At 49.8% G+C, this 21052-nt stretch overlaps 1 protein-coding gene across 2 annotated transcripts; it reads right to left on the reverse strand.

The window, feature by feature from the left end:
• Positions 1-1147: 1147 nt before the first annotated feature.
• Actr1a (actin related protein 1A) lies at positions 1148-20906 on the reverse strand. 2 transcript variants are annotated; one of them, XM_006983343.4, is made up of 11 exons: positions 20294-20906; positions 12057-12121; positions 10649-10724; positions 10016-10141; positions 7182-7306; positions 5526-5742; positions 4819-4911; positions 4178-4352; positions 4014-4075; positions 2998-3038; positions 1148-2849 (listed from the first exon to the last, which is right to left on the reverse strand). In XM_006983343.4, the coding sequence occupies exons 1-11, from the start codon at positions 20627-20629 to the stop codon at positions 2747-2749; spliced, it is 1419 nt and encodes a 472-aa protein (XP_006983405.2). In that variant the 5' UTR covers positions 20630-20906; the 3' UTR covers positions 1148-2746. The 2 variants fall into 2 exon arrangements, with proteins under 2 accessions (XP_006983405.2, XP_042120679.1); XM_042264745.2 differs by lacking the exon at positions 4014-4075 and having other exon boundaries at positions 2679-2849; positions 20294-20447.
• Between the last annotated feature and the right edge of the window lie 146 nt (positions 20907-21052).

Consider the following 21052-nt stretch of genomic DNA (forward strand, 5'->3'; position numbering starts at 1 on the left):
CATCTCCACTGCCCTGATCCTGATCAGATCCTGTTCTGATCACCGAACTAGTCTTCAGCTATCACTAGATGTGTCCTGTGGCAGACTGACCCCAAAGGGAACCTTCTGTTCTAGGCAGTGGTTCTGAGGGTCTGCACAGGGGTCGGACTGTAGGCACATGGCCCAGCCAATAAGCAGTTGCTCTCTGAGTTATTTACTTACATTTTTGTGGTTCTGACAGTCTTTTTGATATGGATCAAAAAACACCCATCTTTATAGTTATTGGGGAGTGTAAACATGTTAGGTATCTGGCAGTTTCCTTTTAGATACAGGTTTGTTTTTTTTTTTTTTTTTTTTTTTTTTTTGGTTTTTCAAGACAGGATTTCTCTGTGTAGCTTTGCGCCTTTCCTGGAACTCACTTGGTAGCCCAGGCTGGCCTTGAACTCACAGAGATCCGCCTGGCTCTGCCTCTCAAGTGCTGGGATTAAAGGCATGCGCCACCACCGCCCCACATTCAATTTTTTAAGAGGAAGTCCTTATTACGATTGCTTGTGTGAGTATGGGTGTACATGGGTGTGCGTGTGGAGGTCAGAGCTCAGCGTGCTGCATGCAGTCAGCTCGATGTGGGGCCTGGAATCAAATACAGGTAGACAGAATTTTTGTAAGCGCCCTTTATCTACAGACATCTGTGGTCAGGCTCTTCATCTTGAAACATTCCCAGAGGGTTATGTGGGGGTGAGAGATATGGGGGCTGAAGGCAAGGCTTCATGCATGCCGGCCAAGCGCTCTCCTACTGAACTGCAGACCAGCTCTACTGAGACGGTCTCACTAGGTTGTGGAGCTGGCTCTGAACCCACTCTTTAACCTGGAGTCCTAAACTTGTGATTCTCCTGCCTCAATTTCCTGAGTAGCGAGCATCACAGGCCCGGTCCAAGTGTCTTACACACACAGGAGTATTAAAGAATTCTGATTTCAGGGATGACAAGCTGTTCATTCATCATTTGAAGTCAGGTTTCACCCGTGGATTTGAGTGTACACAGCAACTGGATCCTCAGCTCTCTTTCCAGCACCTAACAGGTTGAGGTGTGGTCTGCCTATCAGATTAAGAGACCATGGGTTCCCTTTCTTCTCCCAGGCACTGGCCACACAAAGAGGCCGAACTGACAGATCTATTGGAACGACTTTATTTAAGTACACTGGGCCCCACCAGGCAACGTGGCTCTGCGAGGCTGTGCAAGGGACAGGCTTGGGCTAAGAGAGACGGAGCTGGCTAAGCGCACTGCAGTCCGTGGGTTGCCACACCGATTCCACACACACCAGCTTCAGCTTACATCTGGCAGGGGCCTTTGGTCATAGGATGGTGGGGAGAGAATACTGTCTGGAATCTGGAGCTGAGGTGGGCCTGGTATCACTGGTGAGAATGCCGGTGCAGACAGGCTCACCCTAGCTTTGTACTGTGTGGGTACAAAGGCCCTTGGACCGCTTCCGAGCGCCAGGCCAGAGCCCATGGGTTCTTGGCACTTTGGTCTGGGCGCTTCTCTCCATTCCCACAGGTGCAAAGTCAAGAGGCCCTTGGCCAACCCGGAAGGGCCTCCCTGCCACTTCACCCTGGTCTCCCGCGTCAGCTAGAGTGGCGCAAGGCAACATGGTCAACTGCAGCTTTCTTAGTTTTAAAGGGTCTAGATCTCCAACATACCTCCCTCGCAAGAGGCCTCTGCCAAAGAGTGATGCGATTTCCTGTTTTGAAAACCCAGCCGCAACCAGCCTGGTGGTTCCAGGGCAGTGAGCAAATGGAGGAAGGAGAAAAGACGAGGCTGGCTGGGCACCCCTGTGTGCAGCCTCCAACCCCGCCGAGTCCCGAGGCCTATGAATACTGTCAGTGCCCCATCAGCAGGGGACGACGGCCCGGGTGCTGTGGAAAGCCTAGGTGCTGTAAACATTAGTGTAAGCAAGGTGACCGGTGGCAGGGGACAGTGAGCCCTCTCTGCAGTCCCTTTACCGAACAAACGTATCAATAAATAAAACTGTGAAGATGGCATTGGAACAAGGGTGGATGAGAAGCAAATCCAGGAGCTGGAGCCCACAGGTCCTGACAGTTTCCCAGGACCCCTGGATGTGGCTGGGGCTTGTAAATTAACCCTGCAGCTATCCCCTGTCCTCCTCGAATGCCCAGTGTGGTCCTGGTTCCTACCTGGTTTCCAGGTGGCCGTGAGTGTACCCTGCTGTCTCCTGAGACCATTCTGCAGCCACTGCTGGGGCGCTTTTTCAGTCTCCCAAACCCGAAATGAAACAAAGCCAGACAGCACTCAGCCCAGCCGCAGATGTCAGTCTGATCCAGAGCATGGACAGCAGAATGGTGGGCAGGGGGGCCAGCAGCTGCCTCCAGCCTCACGGCACTCTGGGGTGGGGTGGGGCCAGCCCAGCCTGGATCGGCAGCAGCAAGGTCTCTCCATGGTAGTAACCATAGTTCCACACAGCCAGACAAAGGCCTGGCTGAGAAAGGAGTGGGCCTCTGCCAGAGCTCTTCCCTGGAAGGGGCCAGCTAGTAGTCAACCCCAGGCCTCAGGCCATCACCATCGTGGGTAGTTCCATGTCCTTTCTGGGCCCAGGATCCCCGGGCCACACGGCGCTCGATATGCGCACACACTCATACACACCCACACACTCACTCACACACACAGGCAGTTCCTCTCCAACACTCCAACTCAAGAAAGCGAGTTTTCAAGTGGAGTTAACTTCACAGAGAGGTGAAGGTGGTGTCTCAATATTAGAAGGTTTTCCTGTGGATGGACCGGGCACCATCTTCTTCGTATTCCTTCTTGGAGACCCACATCTTCTTGAAGGTGTCCAGGGAAGCAAGGATAGAGCCTCTGGGGTGGAGAAAACCCAAAGGAGCAGTGTGAGGGAAACTGTGCAGCCAGCCAATCCCTCGGGGTCCTTTCTTAAGGGACAGGGTAGGCGGGTGGAATGGTCCGAGCTCTCGCTTCCCATTCTGTACTTATTCCACGGGCTACTCACCCAATCCACGTGGAATAGAGTCTCTCCTGGGGTGCAGATATCTGCAGAGGGGGATGGAAAGAGGAATCTAAGACACCGACCCTACTATTCCTCTTCTGCATGTGTGTGTGTTCCCAGGCATATGAGAGCATGGGTGTGCGCGCACGTGAGCACGCAGAGGCCCAATGTTCACATCTGGTGTCTTCCTCAGTCGCTCTAACTACTGAAGCAAGAGGGTCTGGCTGAACCCGGAGCTTGCCAGTTCTGGCTAGTCTACCTAGACAGCCTGTCCTTAGGGGCCTTGTCTATACCTCCCGAGAGCTGCAATTGCAAGCCGCCATGTATACCTGGCTTTTATGTGGATGCGGGGACTGAACTCTGGTCCTAATGCTTGGACAGCCAGAGCTTTACCCACCAACCTTTCACTCTGCCTCCCCGACAAGAACAGTGGATGCATGCCAGGCTGCATGCATCCATGCAGGCTACAAGGTTCCCTGCTGAACCTGTGGCTTCTTGCAGGAGCTGGGGTAGCCCGACACTAAGCAGGGACTACGCCTGTGGGAGGAATCAGAGCCTTTCCTCAGTTTCCTCTCCACATGAAGTGACTCCCTTCACACCACTCACAAGGCAAACTCCACTACAGGGTTCGGCCTCGAGGGACGAGAGGGGCGTGGCAACGGTGACGTCAAACTCCCAAGGGACCACAGCGGGGTCCCCGCTAAGCACTCTAACACACCAGGTATCGGCACTCGACTGTTCTTGGGGTCTCTCTATGTAGCCCAGGCTAACCCTGATCTTCTGGCAGTCCTCCTGCCTCAGCCTCCACCTCTAGCTGCCGGGCCACAGTGAAGAGTGAGCCTGGGCCCCTGGAGGCAGATGAATACCCTGGGGTCCTTCTATGTGCTAGGAGCCCCTGACGCTGCCTACAGTGCTGTGGTTGCCTGAAGAGCTTGGAGACCCGGCCGGAAGGGGACACACCGTGCGCCCCAGTCCTTGGAGCCCAGTTCTACCCAGCCCGACCTCCAGTACGCTCCTACCCTGATCTTCACGTCTTTGGGGGCCAGTTTCTTCACTTCGCTCAGTAGCCTGTCACCGAAACCTAAGTGGGCAGAAAAAAAGAGACCCCCCCAAATCAATTCTCTGGGCCTCCAACCCCTGCAGGATAGGATCTTCACCAAGGGTCCCATGAGGCCAGACCAACCTTTGAACAGAGTAGAGCCCCCCGAGAGGACGATGTTGGAAAAGAGTGTTCGCCGTAAGTCCATGTCAGACTTCTGGATGGCAAACACCAGGACCTCATGGATGCCCTCACTCTCCTCCCCAATCAAGTCTGGTCTGAACAGCAGCTCAGGAGCACGGAACCGGGAAGGGCCGATCTGGAGGGGAAAGAGCCAGCTTAAGAGGCTGGGCTGCGACTGAGGCCCCCGGAAACTGGGAAGGGAAGGGGTCTTTCTGCCTGTCTCTTAAGAACCAGGTGTATGCGAAGCCCAGGTTGAAGACCAATCTTCTATGTCAAGGACCTCAAGGAGCAAAGACAAGGCTCCTGGGAACCAAAGGAACTTCTGGGAAACCAGGGAGGGACACATGGTACCAATGGCTCTAGCATCTCTGGCTAAGAGATCTCTGGCAATAACACTCTTGGAAACATCTCATCAGCGGGAGTTCCAGGGAGCAGCAACTTTGCTAATCTGTACCCACTTCCTTACGCATCCAGACCTCGGGAAGTCCTTCTGACCCCCTTCCTTCTCTATGGAGTCCCGTTGCTCAGGGCCTCACAGGGCATTCACTTTAGTCCAAGCTTAGTGGTGGGTGTGAGGGAAAAGGGAAAGATGTGGGCACTACCTCGATGGTGCTGCCGTCGGGTAGGTAGTACTGTGCCTTCTCGGTCTCTAGCGTCTCGTCCTTCTGAGGGTTTATGGACAGGTAGCAGGCTCTCTGCAGAATCAAGGATGACAGTCAGGATGGCAGGAAACCTAGTGCCCTCCCAGGCCAAGTCCCACGGAAGTGACATGCTGTCAGCGATCTGCCTGTCGGCAGCGACTGCCTGAAGTGCGTGCCCAGGAGCCCGGGCAGAGGTTGTCACACTGTCCTGAGTTCTTGCTCTACTTCCCGGTAGGCAAACCTGGGCACTTGGCTCTGCAGCTCCTGGGCCTGAGACTATCCAAATTTAGCCAGGCTCAGACACCCTTCTCCTCCTACCTCTGACATGGTTCTGGTTTCCCATGAGCAGCTCAGAGGTTTCCCCAGAACCACGCCTGTCAGGGGGATTGATACACTGGAGAAGAAAAAAGCATTCCAACTTCTCCAAGGACGTGAACCTGAACAGTTCGTAGTAATGAGCACTTGTGGAGAGGCCCAGCTTAGGGGCTGGACATGGCTCCTGCCCCACAAGATGGCGGCACTCAGGAAGGTGAAGGAGAGCGCACACGGTGCCAGGAGGGAAGAGAGCCTGACCCAGGACCATGGAGTATCAACCCTCCTCCTTCTCAGGGTCACCACTCCCCGCCCGCCTGCCCGCCCCTCGGCCCACAGGACAGCACAGCACTCACTTCCTTTATGGCCTTGACAATCTCAAACTCGGAGGAGGAGTGGAAATCATAGCCCTCCTTACGCAGGTAGAGGCGAAGGAAACGAGAGACATCTCGGCCAGCGATGTCCACGCGCATGATGGAGTGAGGCATGGCGAAGCCTTCATAGATCGGGACTGCATGGGTGACCCCATCCCCAGAATCCAGCACCACGCCCGTGGTCCGACCTGTGGCATAACTGAGAAAGGGGCCATGGCTGAGCGCCACACTCCTGGGAAGAAACCCACTGGCAGAGCTCAGTCCTGGGCCCTTCTGGTGATGGAGTGCTAGGGAAACCTTGAGTGGGGAGCCAAGTTTCTCCAGCATCCTGAAGAACAGGCCTTCCTGTCAGAGAGTACAGCGGCCTTTAACTATCCTGGAGGGACCTGACCTAAAGGGTAGGTTCAACTCCCAAGAGAAGGGGGGGAAGAAACGAGTGAAGGGAAACACACTGCTCTTCACTTTCCTGGAGAGCTAGGGCATCCCCATTAGCCCCTGGGGTCTGCCCATCGTTTCCTATCTCCAAATGACACAGGTAAGAGACTCTGGGTGGGGCAAACCCCTGCGCAGCCTCAGTGTTCAGAGGTCAACAGGTAGTCTGCTAGCACACCCTGCGTGCTATGGCAGCTGCAGCCAGCTGCGGCTGAATTTTGTCCAATGGAAATACAGGCCCCCAAATAGGAGAACTTTCCATTTGTCCAGAGGTCACAAATTTAGATTTGGATATGCAACCCTTCCAGTTACTTTTGTTTTGGAGGTGCTGGGATCAAACCCTAGACCTTTGTATATACTAAGCAAGTGCTCTACCATGAAGTCTCGTGCTCAGCCCAGGAAATCTCTTAGCCTGCAAACGCTGGCTCATGATTTCTTAATGGGGTCAAAAAAATCCTCTGTGTAGGTCATAGGGTATCATCTCAGCAGCAGACAAGATATAGGCAAGGGGGAGGTTGGGGGTTGGGGGGCCATGGCAGGGTGGGGGGCATGGCAAGGTGGGGGGCATGGCAGGGTGGTACTGTCTGGGTATGTTGTGGGGTATTTGTACACTGTGTAAAAATATATCGCTGTGATTGGTGTAATAAAGAGCTGAACAGCCAATAGCTAGGGAGGAGGTATAGGCAGGATTTCTGGGGAGAGAAAGGAAGCGGAGGAGGAATCTAGGTGCACAAGAGACACCAGGAGATGTGGAGAGGAAACAGGAGGTGCAAGATGGAAGAGAGGTAAGGCCATGTCATAGAACGTAGATTAATATAAATGGGTTAATTTAAGTTAGAAGAGCTGGCTAGGGACGACCCTAAGCTAAGGCTGAGTTTTCATAATTACTTAGTAAGAAGTCTCCGTGTTGTTATTTGAGAGCTGGATGCACCAGCAGCAGAGCAGAGCACATGGCACAGTCCACACAGAGCCAATACTGGGATACACTGAGCCTCAGGAAGGGCGGTGGCAGCATCTGGTCGTGGACTTGGACCCCAAACCTGAGATTACCACACTGGGACAGTCTCGGTCCCAGCCACACCTTTGCTGAGGAGCCTAATTTCAGTAAGTTTCTTTTTCTCACTCTTGGCTCTTCCTCACTGGGGAGAGCGCCTGCGGGCTGGGGTGACCGTGCGAGGCCACGCTAGCCAGGCAGCCACTACTCACAGGCTAAGCACAGCTTGCATGGAGATGAAGAGAGCTGGCACGTTGAAGGTCTCGAAGAAAACTTCTGCAGCCCGCTCTCGGTTCTTCCGAGGGTTTAGAGGAGCCTCAGTCAGGAGCACAGGATGCTGTGGAAAGAGGCCCAGGAGGCAGGCGGCGTGAGGCGGCTGCACACCCTCATGACCCCGCCTCAAAAGTTTGCTAGTCCGGGGGCCCTCTGTCAGCCCCCTCAGAGAAGAGGCAAGCTGAGATTGTCACATGCCATGCCCAAGTCTGTATCTTCACTCTCCAAATTCACATCCTAAAGTCCCATTCTGTCCTTACCCTCCTTGTCTTCCAAAACTCATCTCTAGGTCCCTGGATCTCTGTGTATTGCCTACTTGTCAAGAAGATTTTGTTAAACTCTGGACTATGATACTGTAAATATATTTCAAAATAGAAAATTAAAATTTAACATTGATTTTTGTTAAGACTTTGTTTTTGTGGTACTGAAGATTGTTTCTCACGCTAGACAAGCACTCTTCCACAGAGTTACATTTCCAGCTCTTTTATTTACTTATTTGTTATTTATAATTTTATTTTTATTTTATGTTCACTGGTGTTTTGCTTGAATGTATGTCTGTGGGAGGGTGTCAGATTCCTTGGAACTGGAGTTACAGACAGGTGTGAGCTGCCATGTGGGTGCTGGGAATTGAACCTGGGTCCTCTGGAAGGGCAGCCAGTGCTCTTACCGCAGAGCCATCTCTCCAGCCCCTTACTTTTATTATTTTTTAAAAAGATATATATAGCCCTGGCTGGCTTAGAACATATGTTAACCAGGCTAGCCTCAGACTCAAGAGATCCACCTGTTTCTGCTTCCCAAGTTCTGGGATTAAAGGAGTATGCCTCCTGGGGGCTGGACAGATGGCTCAGCGGTTAAGAGCACTGGATGCTCTTCTGGAGGTCCTGAGTTCAAGATCCAGCAACCACATGCTGGCTCACAACCATCTATAGTGGGATCTGATGCCCTCTTCTGGCATAAAGTTGTACATGCAGATAGAGCATATATATATATATATATATATATATATATATATATATATATATATATAAAATCTTTAAAAAAAGTGCAACCATGCCTTTTTACATTTTAATTATTTTAAGTTATGTTTATGTATGTATGTGCATGTAAGCGCAGGTACCCCTGTGTCAGATCCCCTTGGAGCTGGAGTTACAGGCGGTTACGAACCATTCCACATGGGTGCTGGAAACAGAGCTCAGGTCCTCTGGAAGAGCGGAGCTCACTCTTAACTGCTGAGCCCTTTCCAGCACATATTGAACATTTTGAAAGCCTGAACATTTCCTGTCCCTGAAAACTAACACACTCCCCTTCTATCTCTGAGATGCACTTCTTTGGAAGTTAAGGAGTCTGGGCTCTGAAAGATGTGGGTTTGAATCCCGGCTCGACTCCTTTATTCATTAAGTGATTTTGGAAATACCACTTGGATTTTCTGATTTCCTTTCCTTTTAATTTTTATTTTTCTACATTTATTTTGTGTATGCTCACAAGTACATATGTGAAAGTCAACGTCAGTTCTCTCCTTCTACTGAGCCATCTTGCTGCCCTAATTATTTTGTTTGTTTTTTATTTTTTGAGACATGTAGCCCAGGTTGGCCCCAAAGAGGCTGCGTACCTGAGGATGACCTTGAATTCCTATCCTCCTGTCTCTACCTCCCGTGTGCTGGTATCACAGTTATGTACCAGCATGCCCAGTCTACTTTTCTATTTTCTTGTTTATAAAAGAGAGATAATTCTCCCTAACTCTTTTGTTTTTATTTTTTTTAATGTTTATTTATGTGCATGTGTGTAGGCACACATGTGCAGGTGCCCTCAGATGCCCGAAGGTGGCATCGGATCTGCCTGAAGCTGGAGTTAAGGTGCTTCTGAGCTGCCATGTGGGTGCTGGGAATTGAACCTAGGTCCTCTGCAATGCTTTTGTTTGTTTGTTTTGCTTTTAGAATTCTTTATGCTTGAGTGCTTTATCTGCACGTATGCCTGCACACCAGAAGAGAGCATCAGATCCCACCATAGATGGCTGTGAGTCACCATGTGGTTTCTGGGAATTAAACTCAGGACCTCTGGATCTCTTCAGGCCCCATTTTTGTTTTTGAGATAAGAGTCTTGCTACAGTCAGTTGGGGGTGGCACACACTTTTAATCCCAGCACTCAGGAGGCAGAGGCAGGCAGATCTCTCTAAGTCTGAGGGCAGTCTGATCTACGGAGGGAGTTTTAGGACAGCCAGGGCTACACAGAAAAACCCTGTCTCAAAAAACAAAAAACGTTGGGTGATGGTGGCACGTGCCTTTAATCCTATGCAGGTGGATCTCTGTGAATTTGAGGCCAGCCTGGTTTACAGAGCTATTTCTAGGACAGCCAGGGCTACACAAAGAAACCCTCTCTTGAAATACCCCCACCTCCAAAACAAAAGTCTTGCTACACATCCCTCGATTGGTCTCAAATGTCCCTCCATCCTGGCACCACCTTCCAGGGGCTAGCATTATGAGCATATGCTGCTACAGCTAACTTCAGTTCTAATTTATAAGTTAGAACTGCCTCTGCCTCCTGAGGGCTGGGATGAAAGGCATACGCTATCAGCACCGGCCCAGTCTACTGTATGAATGGAATGACAGGAAGATACAATTAGAATCTATCTACAAAGTGTACAGCCTAGTGCCGGCACATATTTAGACTCAAACCCTTGGCAGTTACCACTGCCATTCTCATCCTCATCATCTGGAGCGTAGCTGCACCCAGCCTGGCATCCTGCACAGGAGTGTCCTGCACACAGGCCGCTCACCTCCTCTGAGAAAGTCTGCAGCTGGTCCTTAGAGTAGACATATTGCCAGATCCGCTCCATGTCATTCCAGTCCTTGACGATGCCGTGTTCCATGGGGTAGCGGATGGACAGCAGCCCTCGGTGTTCCTGCAAGCAGAAGGCACCATCTGTCGCAGCGGTCAGGCTCCACCTGTCAGCCTGCCCTCCCAGGCCTCAGCTGTACAGGCAGAATCCCTCCCAAGGAGCCTCAGCCTCCTCGGGTCCCAGCCTGCGGTCCTCCTCCACCCTGAGGGTAGGCGCCCGTTCTCTACACTGGAGACTGAGGGCTGCAAGCTGCCTGTTCTCTTAGCAGCTGCAAAGCACAAGGTTTTCGCATTGCCATGGCCCCCAGGTGCCCTGTGGCACCCACCTCGGCACTTGGAACCAAAACTGTCAGCAATGACTCTGTAGTTATGCTTCCTAGAGCCTGTCTGGGGGCTCTGCCAGAGCTAGGGTAACCAACTCATACCTAGGGCAGGCCACACTGGATCTCCCCTTTGAGTCCCTCTTGCCAAATATATAACCAAGCCAACCGATCTAACACTGGTCAGGCAGGGACAGGACGCAGAAGGATAGTAAAAGTCCCAGGGCTCCTTCTGCTGGACTGGGGATTACCTCAGCTTTGGGGCCAATGAAGATGTCACCTTCCAGGGCTCCCGCCATGACACGAACATGTTTGGGTCTGCCAACACTAGAAGAGAGAGCACAAAGGGACATTCCTCAGTTTAGGACAGACCAGGAAGGACACAGTCCAGATGCACCAGTGTAATGTACTCCCATCCCACTGTGCCGTCTCTGAGGAGGGAGGGCTCAGTTAACTTCTATTCCCTTTCTTACACTCTTCTGTTTTATAGAAAGAACATGTACTGTTTGAAGTTACTTTCTTTCTTTTTTTTTTTTAGATTTATTTATTTATTATGTATACAGCATGTATGCCTACATGCTAGAAGAGGGCGCCAGATCTCATTACAGATGGTTGTGAGCCACCATGTGGTTGCTGGGAATTGAACTCAGGACCTCTGGAAGAGCAGTCAGTGCTCTTAACCTCTGAGCCATCTCTCCAGCCCCTGAAGTTACTTTCATATTATCTACTTTTATTACATTGTTTTATAAATAATATCTCTGGTTCTTGCATTTTCCCAATGTGTATATAGATGGAGCTTTTAGAAATGGGCAGTGGTGGTGCATGTTTTTAATCTCAGCACTCAGGAGGCAGAGACAAGAGAATCTGTGAGTTCAAGGCCAGTCTGGTCTACAGAGCTAGTTCCAAGATAGCCAGGGCTGTTAAACAGAGAAACCCTGCCTTGAAAAACCAAAATTAATTAATTAAATGAAATTGGAGGACTCTGTGGCTCTCTAAGTCACCAAGGATAAAATTTATGGCATTAGATAGAATCAGAGGGGTTTTTTTTTTTTTTTTGGGGGGGGGGGGTTGGTTGGTTGGTTGTTTTTTGAGACAGTGTCTCTCTGTAGTCCTGATTATTCTAGAACTCACTATGTAGACCTGATTGGCCTCCCAAGTGCTGGGCTTAAAGGCGTGAGTCACCACACCCAGACTTAGGATCAGATTTTTAAAAAGAGGGCCAGCAAGATGGCTTTTGATGTGCAAGCGGGTGGCCTGAGTGTGATGCCTGGGACCACATAAAGGTGGGAGGAGGAAACTGACTCCACAATGGTGTGTTCTGACAGCACACACATGCTGTAGCACCTACTTCCTCCAATTCACACACGCTCATGCTCACAAGCTCTTCAGCGCGTACACACACACACACACACACACACACACACACACACACACACACACTTAAAAAAAAATAGAGGCCTTTTGCTGTGCCTCTCAAAATACTCCAGGTAGTAACAAATTCATTTGCTTATCCCAAACCTGGTTCACATCCTTTGCTTCCTGTCTTGGATACCAAGGCTAACTTGAGAGAGAATTATTCCTCCTCAATGAGGCAGGGCTGGCCACAGGACAAAGTTGACAAGATCCCCACAGTCACAACCAAGCCTCAGAATGACTTACTAGTTTGGAAAGCAGTATTTGGGGATCTGATCACCAGCAAAACCAGCTTTAATCACACCGGATCCCTGGGAAGAGAGGACAAAGAAAAGTGAGAACCACAAATAAATCAAATGGTTACAGTTTGGTCCCATTTCCATTAAGAGAGAAAGCGCTCATATCTGTGTGTGCTGACGGGACAAAGGGGTACACATCCAGGGGGAGAAAGGACCAGAGTTGTGACCAGGACTTCCACTGTATGCTCAGTGAACTGTTGGATGTTTCCGTAGTTTCCTCTTTATTCCACGGAACATACTTTACTTTGAACACAACAAGTGATGTTAATGGGGCTGAGGAGATAGTTTACCAGGCAGAAGCACCTGTCCTACCAGTCTGGTGGAGGAAAACCAACTCTACAGACTGGGTCTCTGCTCCTCATGTGTGCTGTGGGACGTACACGCCTGCACTGTCTACACACATACATGAGAATAATAAGTTTAAAAATATTAAATAAGGGAAGAAAAAGTAAAACAGAAAACATGAGGAACAGCAATTACCGAGAAGCCACAAGTTCTAGTACCCAACAGGGCGGCAGGGAAAGCATGCGTATTTCTCTGTTCGACTAGCAAGGGATGATTTCAACCCAGTTCCTACCTCAAGCCCCACCCTCCCTGGCCTGGGTCTCTAGGACACATCTCACTACAAGTGTCTTGCATTAGAGCTGCCCGAATGCACGCTCCCTGGCTCTTACGAAGGCACAGAAGCACTATACTCTGCAGAGTCTGCTCTTTTTAGAAGTCAGTTTCTTATTCCTTTGCCTCCTGATAGTCAAGAGCAGGGAGGCCTCGATGGCTTGTCTGAGGAGAGAAGACAAGAGGCACACTCCTGCTCCAATACTTGGTTTGTTGCTTGAGTGCAAGGTCAGGAAAGAGACCCCTTTCCCTCCCTCCCTCCCTCCCTCCCTCCCTCCCTCCCTCCCTCCCTCCCTCCCTCCCTCCCTCCCTCCCTTCCTTCCTTCCTTCTTTCCTTTTTTTGAGACAGGGTTTCTCTGTGTAAATGCCCTGGCCATCCTGGAACTCACTCTGTAGACCAGGCTGGCCTCAAACTCACAGAGAACTGTCTGCCTCTGCCTTCTGAGTACTAGGATTAAAGGTGGGTGCCACCACCGCCCACTACCCAGCAAGAACCCTTTTTCTACCAAGCATCATATCTTCCAGGGCCCAAACACTGACTCTAGGCACTGATACCAGCCATGAGCAGGGGAGATGTCAAGACCTGATGCTGTTTGCAAATACAGCCCCACTGTCTTCCTTCTAAACCTAACTACCACCATATCTGACTCCCACGCCCCTCTACCTCACCTGGTCTTCAGTCAACCATTTCTCCTGAGACAGAGCATACCTCCACACTGCATACAGTTAATATGTGAGAGATGCAAGGCAGCCAAAGTTATCTTAGCACCCAAGGCTTTCTGGCACACCCTTGGCTCTCTGGCCCCTCCTCTACAGAGAGGCGTGGAGGTAAGATGGAGAGAATGAGAACAGTCATCTTGGTGTCTGTCTGCCTCTGGCAAGGCTGAGGAGGAGGGTATGTGTGGTGAGAAGTGGAGGACGGACTGGGGAAGCAGTGAGGAGAGGAGAGCAGGAACCTCTGGGGCGGAAGACAGCCAATGGAGATGATGTGGAAACTCACTGGCTGGGCAGTGTGGCAAGGAACCCGGGAGGCTGCAGCTGTGAACTGAGCTCAGAGCCGAGGAGGGAGGGGATTCTCCAGCGGTAAACCCCAGGGCTTGGACAAAGGTACGGATGGATGGGAACGGCACTGTGCAAAGGACCTTCAGGAGCTTGTTAGTTCACGCCTCTAATAATCATTCATTGTCTTCATGGGGTGTGTAACGCCTACAGACTAGCTGGATTTCCTGGCAGGGGTTCCAGACAAAACAAGTGAAGCTGAGCCCTGAGACAGGATTTCATATATCCGATAGGCTGGCCTCAAACTTGTTCTGTAGCTGAAGGTGACCCAAACGTCATCTGATCTCCCTGCCTCTCCCTCCTGAATGCTATGATTACAGGCATGTGCTTCCATGCATATTCTCAGATCTGAATTCTTTTTTCTCTTCTTTTTTTTTCTTTTTTAGGTTTTTCAAGACACGGTTTCTTTGTAGAGCCTTGGTTGTCCTGGAACTCATTCTGTAGAACAGGCTGACCTCAAACTTACAAAGACCCACCTGCCTCTGCCTCCCAAGTGCTGGGTTTAAAGGTGTGTACCACCACCACTGCCCCTTATATTTGAATATTTTACTTTTTTATTGTCTTTTCTTTTCCTTTTTTTTTTTTTTTTTTTTTGGTTTTTCGAGACAGGGTTTCTCTGTGTAGCTTTGGAGACCAGGCTGGCCTTGAACTCACAGAGATCCACCTGGCTCCTTTTTTTTTTTTTTTTTTTTTTTTAAACAGGATCTCACTATGTAGCTCTGGCTGTCCTGGAATTTACTCTGTAGACCATGTTTGCCTTGAATTCACAGAGATCCATCCACCTGCTTCTGCCTCCTGAGTGCTGGGATTAAAGGCGTGCACCACCACCACTGCCCCCTTAGATTTGAATTAAAAAAAAATTACTTAACTTTATTTTATGTACATTGGTATAAAGGTGTCAAATTCCCTGGAACTGGAGTTACAAACAGTTGTGAGCTGCCATGTGGGTGCTGGGATTGAAATCCAGTCCTCTGGAAGAACAGCCAGTGCTCTTAACCACTGAGCCATCTCTCCAGCCCCAGATTTGAATATTTTTAAGGTTGATTTTCCCAGTTGTTTGCTTTGAGTTTGCTAGTACAAGGACAAGAGTCTAGGTAGCAAGGCTGATGAAGACGCCAGGCTCAGCCTTGCATGGTGGTACTTGTCTGTAACACTCCCAATCAGAGGCTGAGGCTATAAGATCCACAGTTCAAGGAAGCTCTACAGCAAGACATTGTCAAAAAAAAAAAAGAAAAAAGAAAAAACAAGTGAGGTGCTGGAGAGACGGCTCAGTGGTTAAGAGCACTGACTGCTCTTGAGAGGACCCAAGCTGGATTCTCAACGTCCACACTGTTGCTCACAACTCCAATTCCAAGGGGATCTGATGCCCTCTTCAGGTCTCCTTGGGCACTGCATGCTTGTGGTGTAAAAGACATGCCGGCAAAACACCTTATACATAAAATATCAATAAATCGCAAAAGAACCCAAAGCCAAGTGAAGCAATGCCAGACTCATCTATTTGTCTTCTAGCAAGAGTATGACAGGCCCAGCTGCAACACTGTGCCTTTCTGACGGATAACCCTGTGATTATCCTCTGTATCTCGCTCACCATTACCTGCACTACGACAAAGCACGTGTCTCACTGCCCTCTGTTAGAATTGTGCTTCCTATTTTTTTTTTTTGGAGCTGAGGATCGAACCCAGGGCCTTGGGTTTGCTAGGTAAGCGCTCTACCAGTGAGCTAAATCCCCAACCCTCTGTGCTTCCTAATTTTCTCTACTTCATCCCAAGTTCGTCAAGATCAGAGAAGTCACACAGCAGTATCTTTCATTTGCTAGACACTCAAAAGAGACTAGTCGATGGAAGTGAAAACCACGAGCCAAAGACTGGCACAGTTGCCAGGGACAGTGGTGCGCACCTTTAATCCCAGCGCTCTAGAGGCAGAGGCAGGAGAGTCGCTGTGAGTTTGAGGCCAGCCTGGTCTACAGAGTAAGACCTTGTCTCAAAAAAAAAAAAAAAAAAAAAAAAATTGAAAAATTGAAAAAAAAAATTGGCGAGTGGAACCTAAATTATAAACCTGAATGGGCAGCCAGAACGGCAGCAAGCAGCCCCAGGCAGAGGTGGTGCCGGGAAGGTAAAAGCAGCATCAGGAAAGATGCATGGGAAGAACCAGCCCCAGCTTGTCCCTACTGCCCCAGCCGGCCTGCCAGGACCAGCGAAGGCTGGACCGAAAAGCAGAGGACAGGAGGTGAGCTGAGGTGCTCTATTCTGCAGACTGTGCCTCAGAGCATGCAGAAAGGCGACATCTACTTCTTTAACAGCATTTCCACGGGAACTGTGGACCTGGCAATGAGCTGCCACCTCGCCACTTGATGCTTCATCCAAGGAGATGAACAAACACCCGGCAGCGCTTCCTGAAAGTGCAGTCTCATGGCATGCTTGACTTCTGAGGACAAAGTCAGCTCCCAGCCACCGATGGCGACTCTCCTAACTCCCTCAGCAGGCTCTCCCAGCACCAGCTGGCTGCGGACTTGTGGCTGGAGCAGACTTTATCTTAAACACTTCAGGTTGCTTGATGTGGTGGGAAAGAGGCTCATGACCTCCCACCTCACAAGAGCAGGATTCCCAGAGCACTGGTTCTAGGACACGGGTTATTAATTGGTCCATTTTGATCCTAAGACTTTTGTTTGGTTCAGAAAGTACTTTAAAGAAAGACAAAAAAACTTACTGAGATAAAATTTACATGGCACATATATAATTTACTAATTTAAGGTATAGTACAATTCAATGTATTTTAGTATGGCCAGAATTGTATATAATCAGGGTTTAACCATATAGCCAAGGCTGGCCACAAACCTGTAATTAATTGAAGAACTTTTTTTATCACTCCAACAAGAGGCCCCGTGCCCACTAACAGTCATTCTGCCTTGATGTACCCATTCTTCCAGCACTTGCAGCTACCAACTACTGTTTTTATAAATCACAACAGACGTGCAGGTTTACTGGCAATGGATACAAATGGAAGACTGCAGGCAAAATTATCTTTCTGCTTTTTCTGGGAAAATCAGAAAACCATCTGGGTGTGATGGTACACACCTGTAACCTCGCCTCCGGACCCTAAGTTTAAGGCCAACTTTGTCTACATAATGAGTCTCCAGGGTAGTCAGAGCTACATAGTGAGAGTCTTTGTAAGAAAAAAAACAGGCTGGGGGCTGGAGAGATGGCTCAGAGGTTAAGAGCACTGGCTGCTCTTCCAGAGGTCCTGAGTTCAATTCCCAGCAACCACATGGTGGCTCACAATCATCTACAATGAGATCTGGTTCCCTCTTCTGGCCTGCAGGCATACATGTATACATAATAAATAAATAAATCTTTAAAAAAAAGAAAAGAAAAGAAACAGGCTGGATGGCTCATCAGTTATGAGCACTTGTTGTTAATTTTCCAAAGGACACAGGTTCAATTCCCAAGCACCAACATCTGCAGCTCACAGCTGTCTGTAATTCCAGTTCCACAGCATTGGACGCCCTCTTCTGGCCTCAGCAGGCACTGCATGAATGTAGTACACAATTTGAGATGTATTTAGATCTCAAAAAAGAAAAAAGAAATAGCTCATCAGTTAAGAGCACTTGCTGTTCTTCCAAGAAACTGAGTCTGGTTCCCAGAATCTATATTGAGTGGTTCACAACTGCCTGCGACTTCAGCTCCAGGGATCCAAGTCAAAGGAGCTGGTGGGATGAACAGACTGCTCCTGCACTGCTAACGTCAAAACAATACTTATGTGACTGTTCTGTGTGCAGTGGGGAGCTGCTCTGGCTATGACGTGAAGCACACCCCTAGAGAGGGAGCAGGTAACTGCTCCACCTGCCCTTGACCTTGAAGTACATCTCCTTGGGGCGTGGCCTCTCAGGATCCTTAAGACCTGAGATGGCACTCATCTCTCCCCTTGTGGTTTTGGATGCCGAGGCGGAAGACCAGCGTGGACCATAGCTCGGCTTTCCAGGACCCTGCGATAAATCTGCTGTGCTGTAGTGTAGTAAGTTTCTATCCCCTAATAAATTCCTTGCCATTTAAACAGACTCCGTGGATTTCTCCCGTTACTTGTGTGTGTGAGTGCAAGTGCCCTCAGAAAACAAAGAGCCTCTGGAGCTTGAGTTACAGACTGTAAGTGCCCTCACGGAAAAGCACCAAGAGCTGTTAGCTGCGGAGCCGTTTCTCCAGCCGCAGACTGATCATTTCTATGCATTTTTAAAATTTTAACAACAAAAAGGTAGATCCAACACACAGAAACTAGCTAGACATAAGTAGCAGTCTTCTCTGGCTATCAGCCTTGAGAATAAGAAGTTACACGAGACCCCGTCTCAAACAAACAAAAAGTGTTACCCGACCATTTACAGTATTATATAGCGGAACCCCCTCATCTTGATTGTTACCCCTCCCCCCGGCCATTTTTTGTTGTCATGATAGAGATCATTCGTTAGTTATTCACCCATGAGCCCACCTAGCCAATGAAAGGCTTTATTTTGTACACTGTGGCACTATTTAGAGTCATGTGGAGAAGGAGAGTGGTGGTGTGCTGGAGAGATTAGTTAAGAGCACTAGCTGCTGCCCTTGAGAAATCCAGAGTCTGGATCCCTCCCTTCACCCCATCCATGTTGGATAGCTCATAACTACCTGCAGCCCTAGCTCTAGGGAGTTTAAGCCCTTTTCTGGACTCCAAAGGCACCAATACACACACACACACACACACACACACACACACACACACACACACACACACGGGGGGGGGGGGGCAGATTATATTGGGCCCTGGGTACGTGTAGAGTGGGATGTAGGCAAGGGACTAATGAAAAATGAAGGATCCCACTCCCCTCCCCACAAGAGTCAAAAAGTCTAACAAACACCTCAAAATAAGGTGTCTCATTTAACTACCTTTGCTCAACCCCCTACCCCCAACAAACAGACAGAGTCTCACGTCTTAGAGGCTGGCTTCAAACAGGACCTTGCATTTCTGATTTTCCTGTCTCCAACTCCCTAGTGCTGGGATTACAGACAAGAACTACCACAATCGGATTTATATACCAGGTCTATGGTGTGCTGAGGATGGAGCACTCCCAGCTGGACCACACACCCCGCCCCCCAGTCTCAGCCTCATCTTTTAAAAGGCAGTTTACAATAAATAAAGCAGCCTTCCTTGAAAGACTGAAGAATTTGGAATCAGATGATTTCAGTGTGAGTCTTGGATCTTCAACTCCTAAAAGTGTGTGGTCTGAAAAACCTTCCAAAGCCTCCTTGTTCCTGTATAAACTGGGGAAAGCCATCTCCATCTACCTATGATGCAAATAAAAGAACCTAGTGGCCGACCCGGTCAGAAGGGCTGGAGCATCACAGTTGCTCTGATAAGGTCAGCCTACGACAGAGGGAACTGGTAGTTTGCCTCAAAGGATGATCTTGAAAGAGCACAGGAAGATTCCGATCAGTCTCGACGGGACCAAATCTTTGAGTGAAATACAGAAACTGAAGACAACTTCCCAGCCTCATAAAAGGTTCTTTCTATTTGTCACTACTGATGCATTTGTGGAGGGGTGGTTAGCAAAGGAATGACATTTAGATAAGGCAAACTTATAGGTCAGCGCTGCGGAATATGACCTTGATCACCTCCATCTTCGGTGTTCATCTGTGAAAGGAGGAGCAAGCTTCCTTCTTAACCATTCACTTTTCGTGAGGCTTCAACTCACATGTTGGCAAAGGTGCCCTGGAGACGCTAGCGCACCTGACAAACACTGCGTCTGATGATCTCCCTGCCTCTCATCTGGGCTCTGCAAAGACGAAAGCACCTCGCCTGCTTTGTCTCTATCCTTTTTTGTTTACCTTTACTAACCATAATTTATAATCACAAAAATAACTGAAATCCCATAGCCATTTCTGGCACCGGGTTATCCGGCCCCACCCAGATACAGTTCACTATGCCGCCCCGCAGGCTCACACCCAAGGAAACTGCCCTTCTCCGGTGGACCAGCCATCGCCTTCCGCACCCTGAGCGAGCCAAGCCAATCCCTACCGCCCTAGTGCACTGCCCCACCCCTTATAGAAGGGAAACACTATGGAGGCTAGAAGAGCGACAAGCGCGCCAGCCAATAATCGCAGAGTCCTGGTCTAATCCGGCAAAGCCCAAAGGCGGGACCAATAGGCCAAGATAGACAGCAAGAGCACCCAATTGAGTGATGGGAAACCAGGGAGAAGGCGGATGCTAGGTTCTCGGAGAACGGTTAAGGCCCCTTGAGCCGAGGGTCCAAGGACCCTTCTCGGACTACAGCTCTTCCTTTTGTCTACCCTCAAATTCTCCATCACATGGGCGCTGCTGGCCGCCCTGCCTGCAAACTATGGCTGTGAGGAGGACGGGGGCGGCGGCAGCTGAACCCGCCTGACAGGCCGGGCCAGTGACAAAGAGCAGGCGGCCTAGGCTGAAACCTCGGAAACGATCCTCTCTGGAGGACAGCACAGACTCTTTAGAGATAGGAAAGACGCTACTCACGTTGTCGATCACAACAGGCTGATTGGCGATCACATCGTAGGACTCCATGGCAGAGGAATCTTTCCTTCCGAGGAAGGAACTGCCAGCCCGGTCCGCTGCAAACGCCACTGGCACGCATGCGCAGTCTAGTCGCCGGTACTGGGCTTCCAGGGAGCGGCCCGACCTCGCCTCCGAAGAACTACAATCCCCAGCATCCTTTGCCCCGGGGCTGGCGCTCCAAACGGGCCCGAGTCCCGCCGGGTTTAGAAAATTGGACGGTGTATTTCCGTTGTAGGGTGCCATGGGGTTTGTAGTCTCGGTAGATTCAAGAGCCACAGGTTGATGATTATGTTGCATGCCTGGATTTGTAGTCTCCTGGAAGCGTTTCCCAACACACTCTTGAATTCTGAGTCTGGAGTATTTGTGCGTAGTTGAGATTGGATTTGTCAGTAGTTCAGGGGCGGTTGAATTTTACAGATTAGCCCCGTCACTCAGCCATTTCTTCATTTGGGTAATATAACCATTAATAAACATTTCTGGGACTGCCATGTCGCTCAGTGGTAGAATGCTTCTCCAGCATGTACAAGATCCACAGCAGCGCCTGCTGGCAGTGGTGGCGCACACCTTTAATCCCAGCACTCCGGAGGCAGAGGCAGGCGGATCTCTGTGAGTCTGAGGCCAGCCTGGTCTGCAGAGCGAGTTCCAGGACAGCCAGGGCCACACAAAAACTCTGGATAAACAAAACAAACCCTTGAAGCAAAAGCTAACAAAGGTGATCAA

The sequence above is a fragment of the Peromyscus maniculatus genome, chromosome 1, assembly GCF_049852395.1.
Source record: "Peromyscus maniculatus bairdii isolate BWxNUB_F1_BW_parent chromosome 1, HU_Pman_BW_mat_3.1, whole genome shotgun sequence".
Classification (NCBI taxonomy): domain Eukaryota; kingdom Metazoa; phylum Chordata; class Mammalia; order Rodentia; family Cricetidae; genus Peromyscus; species Peromyscus maniculatus.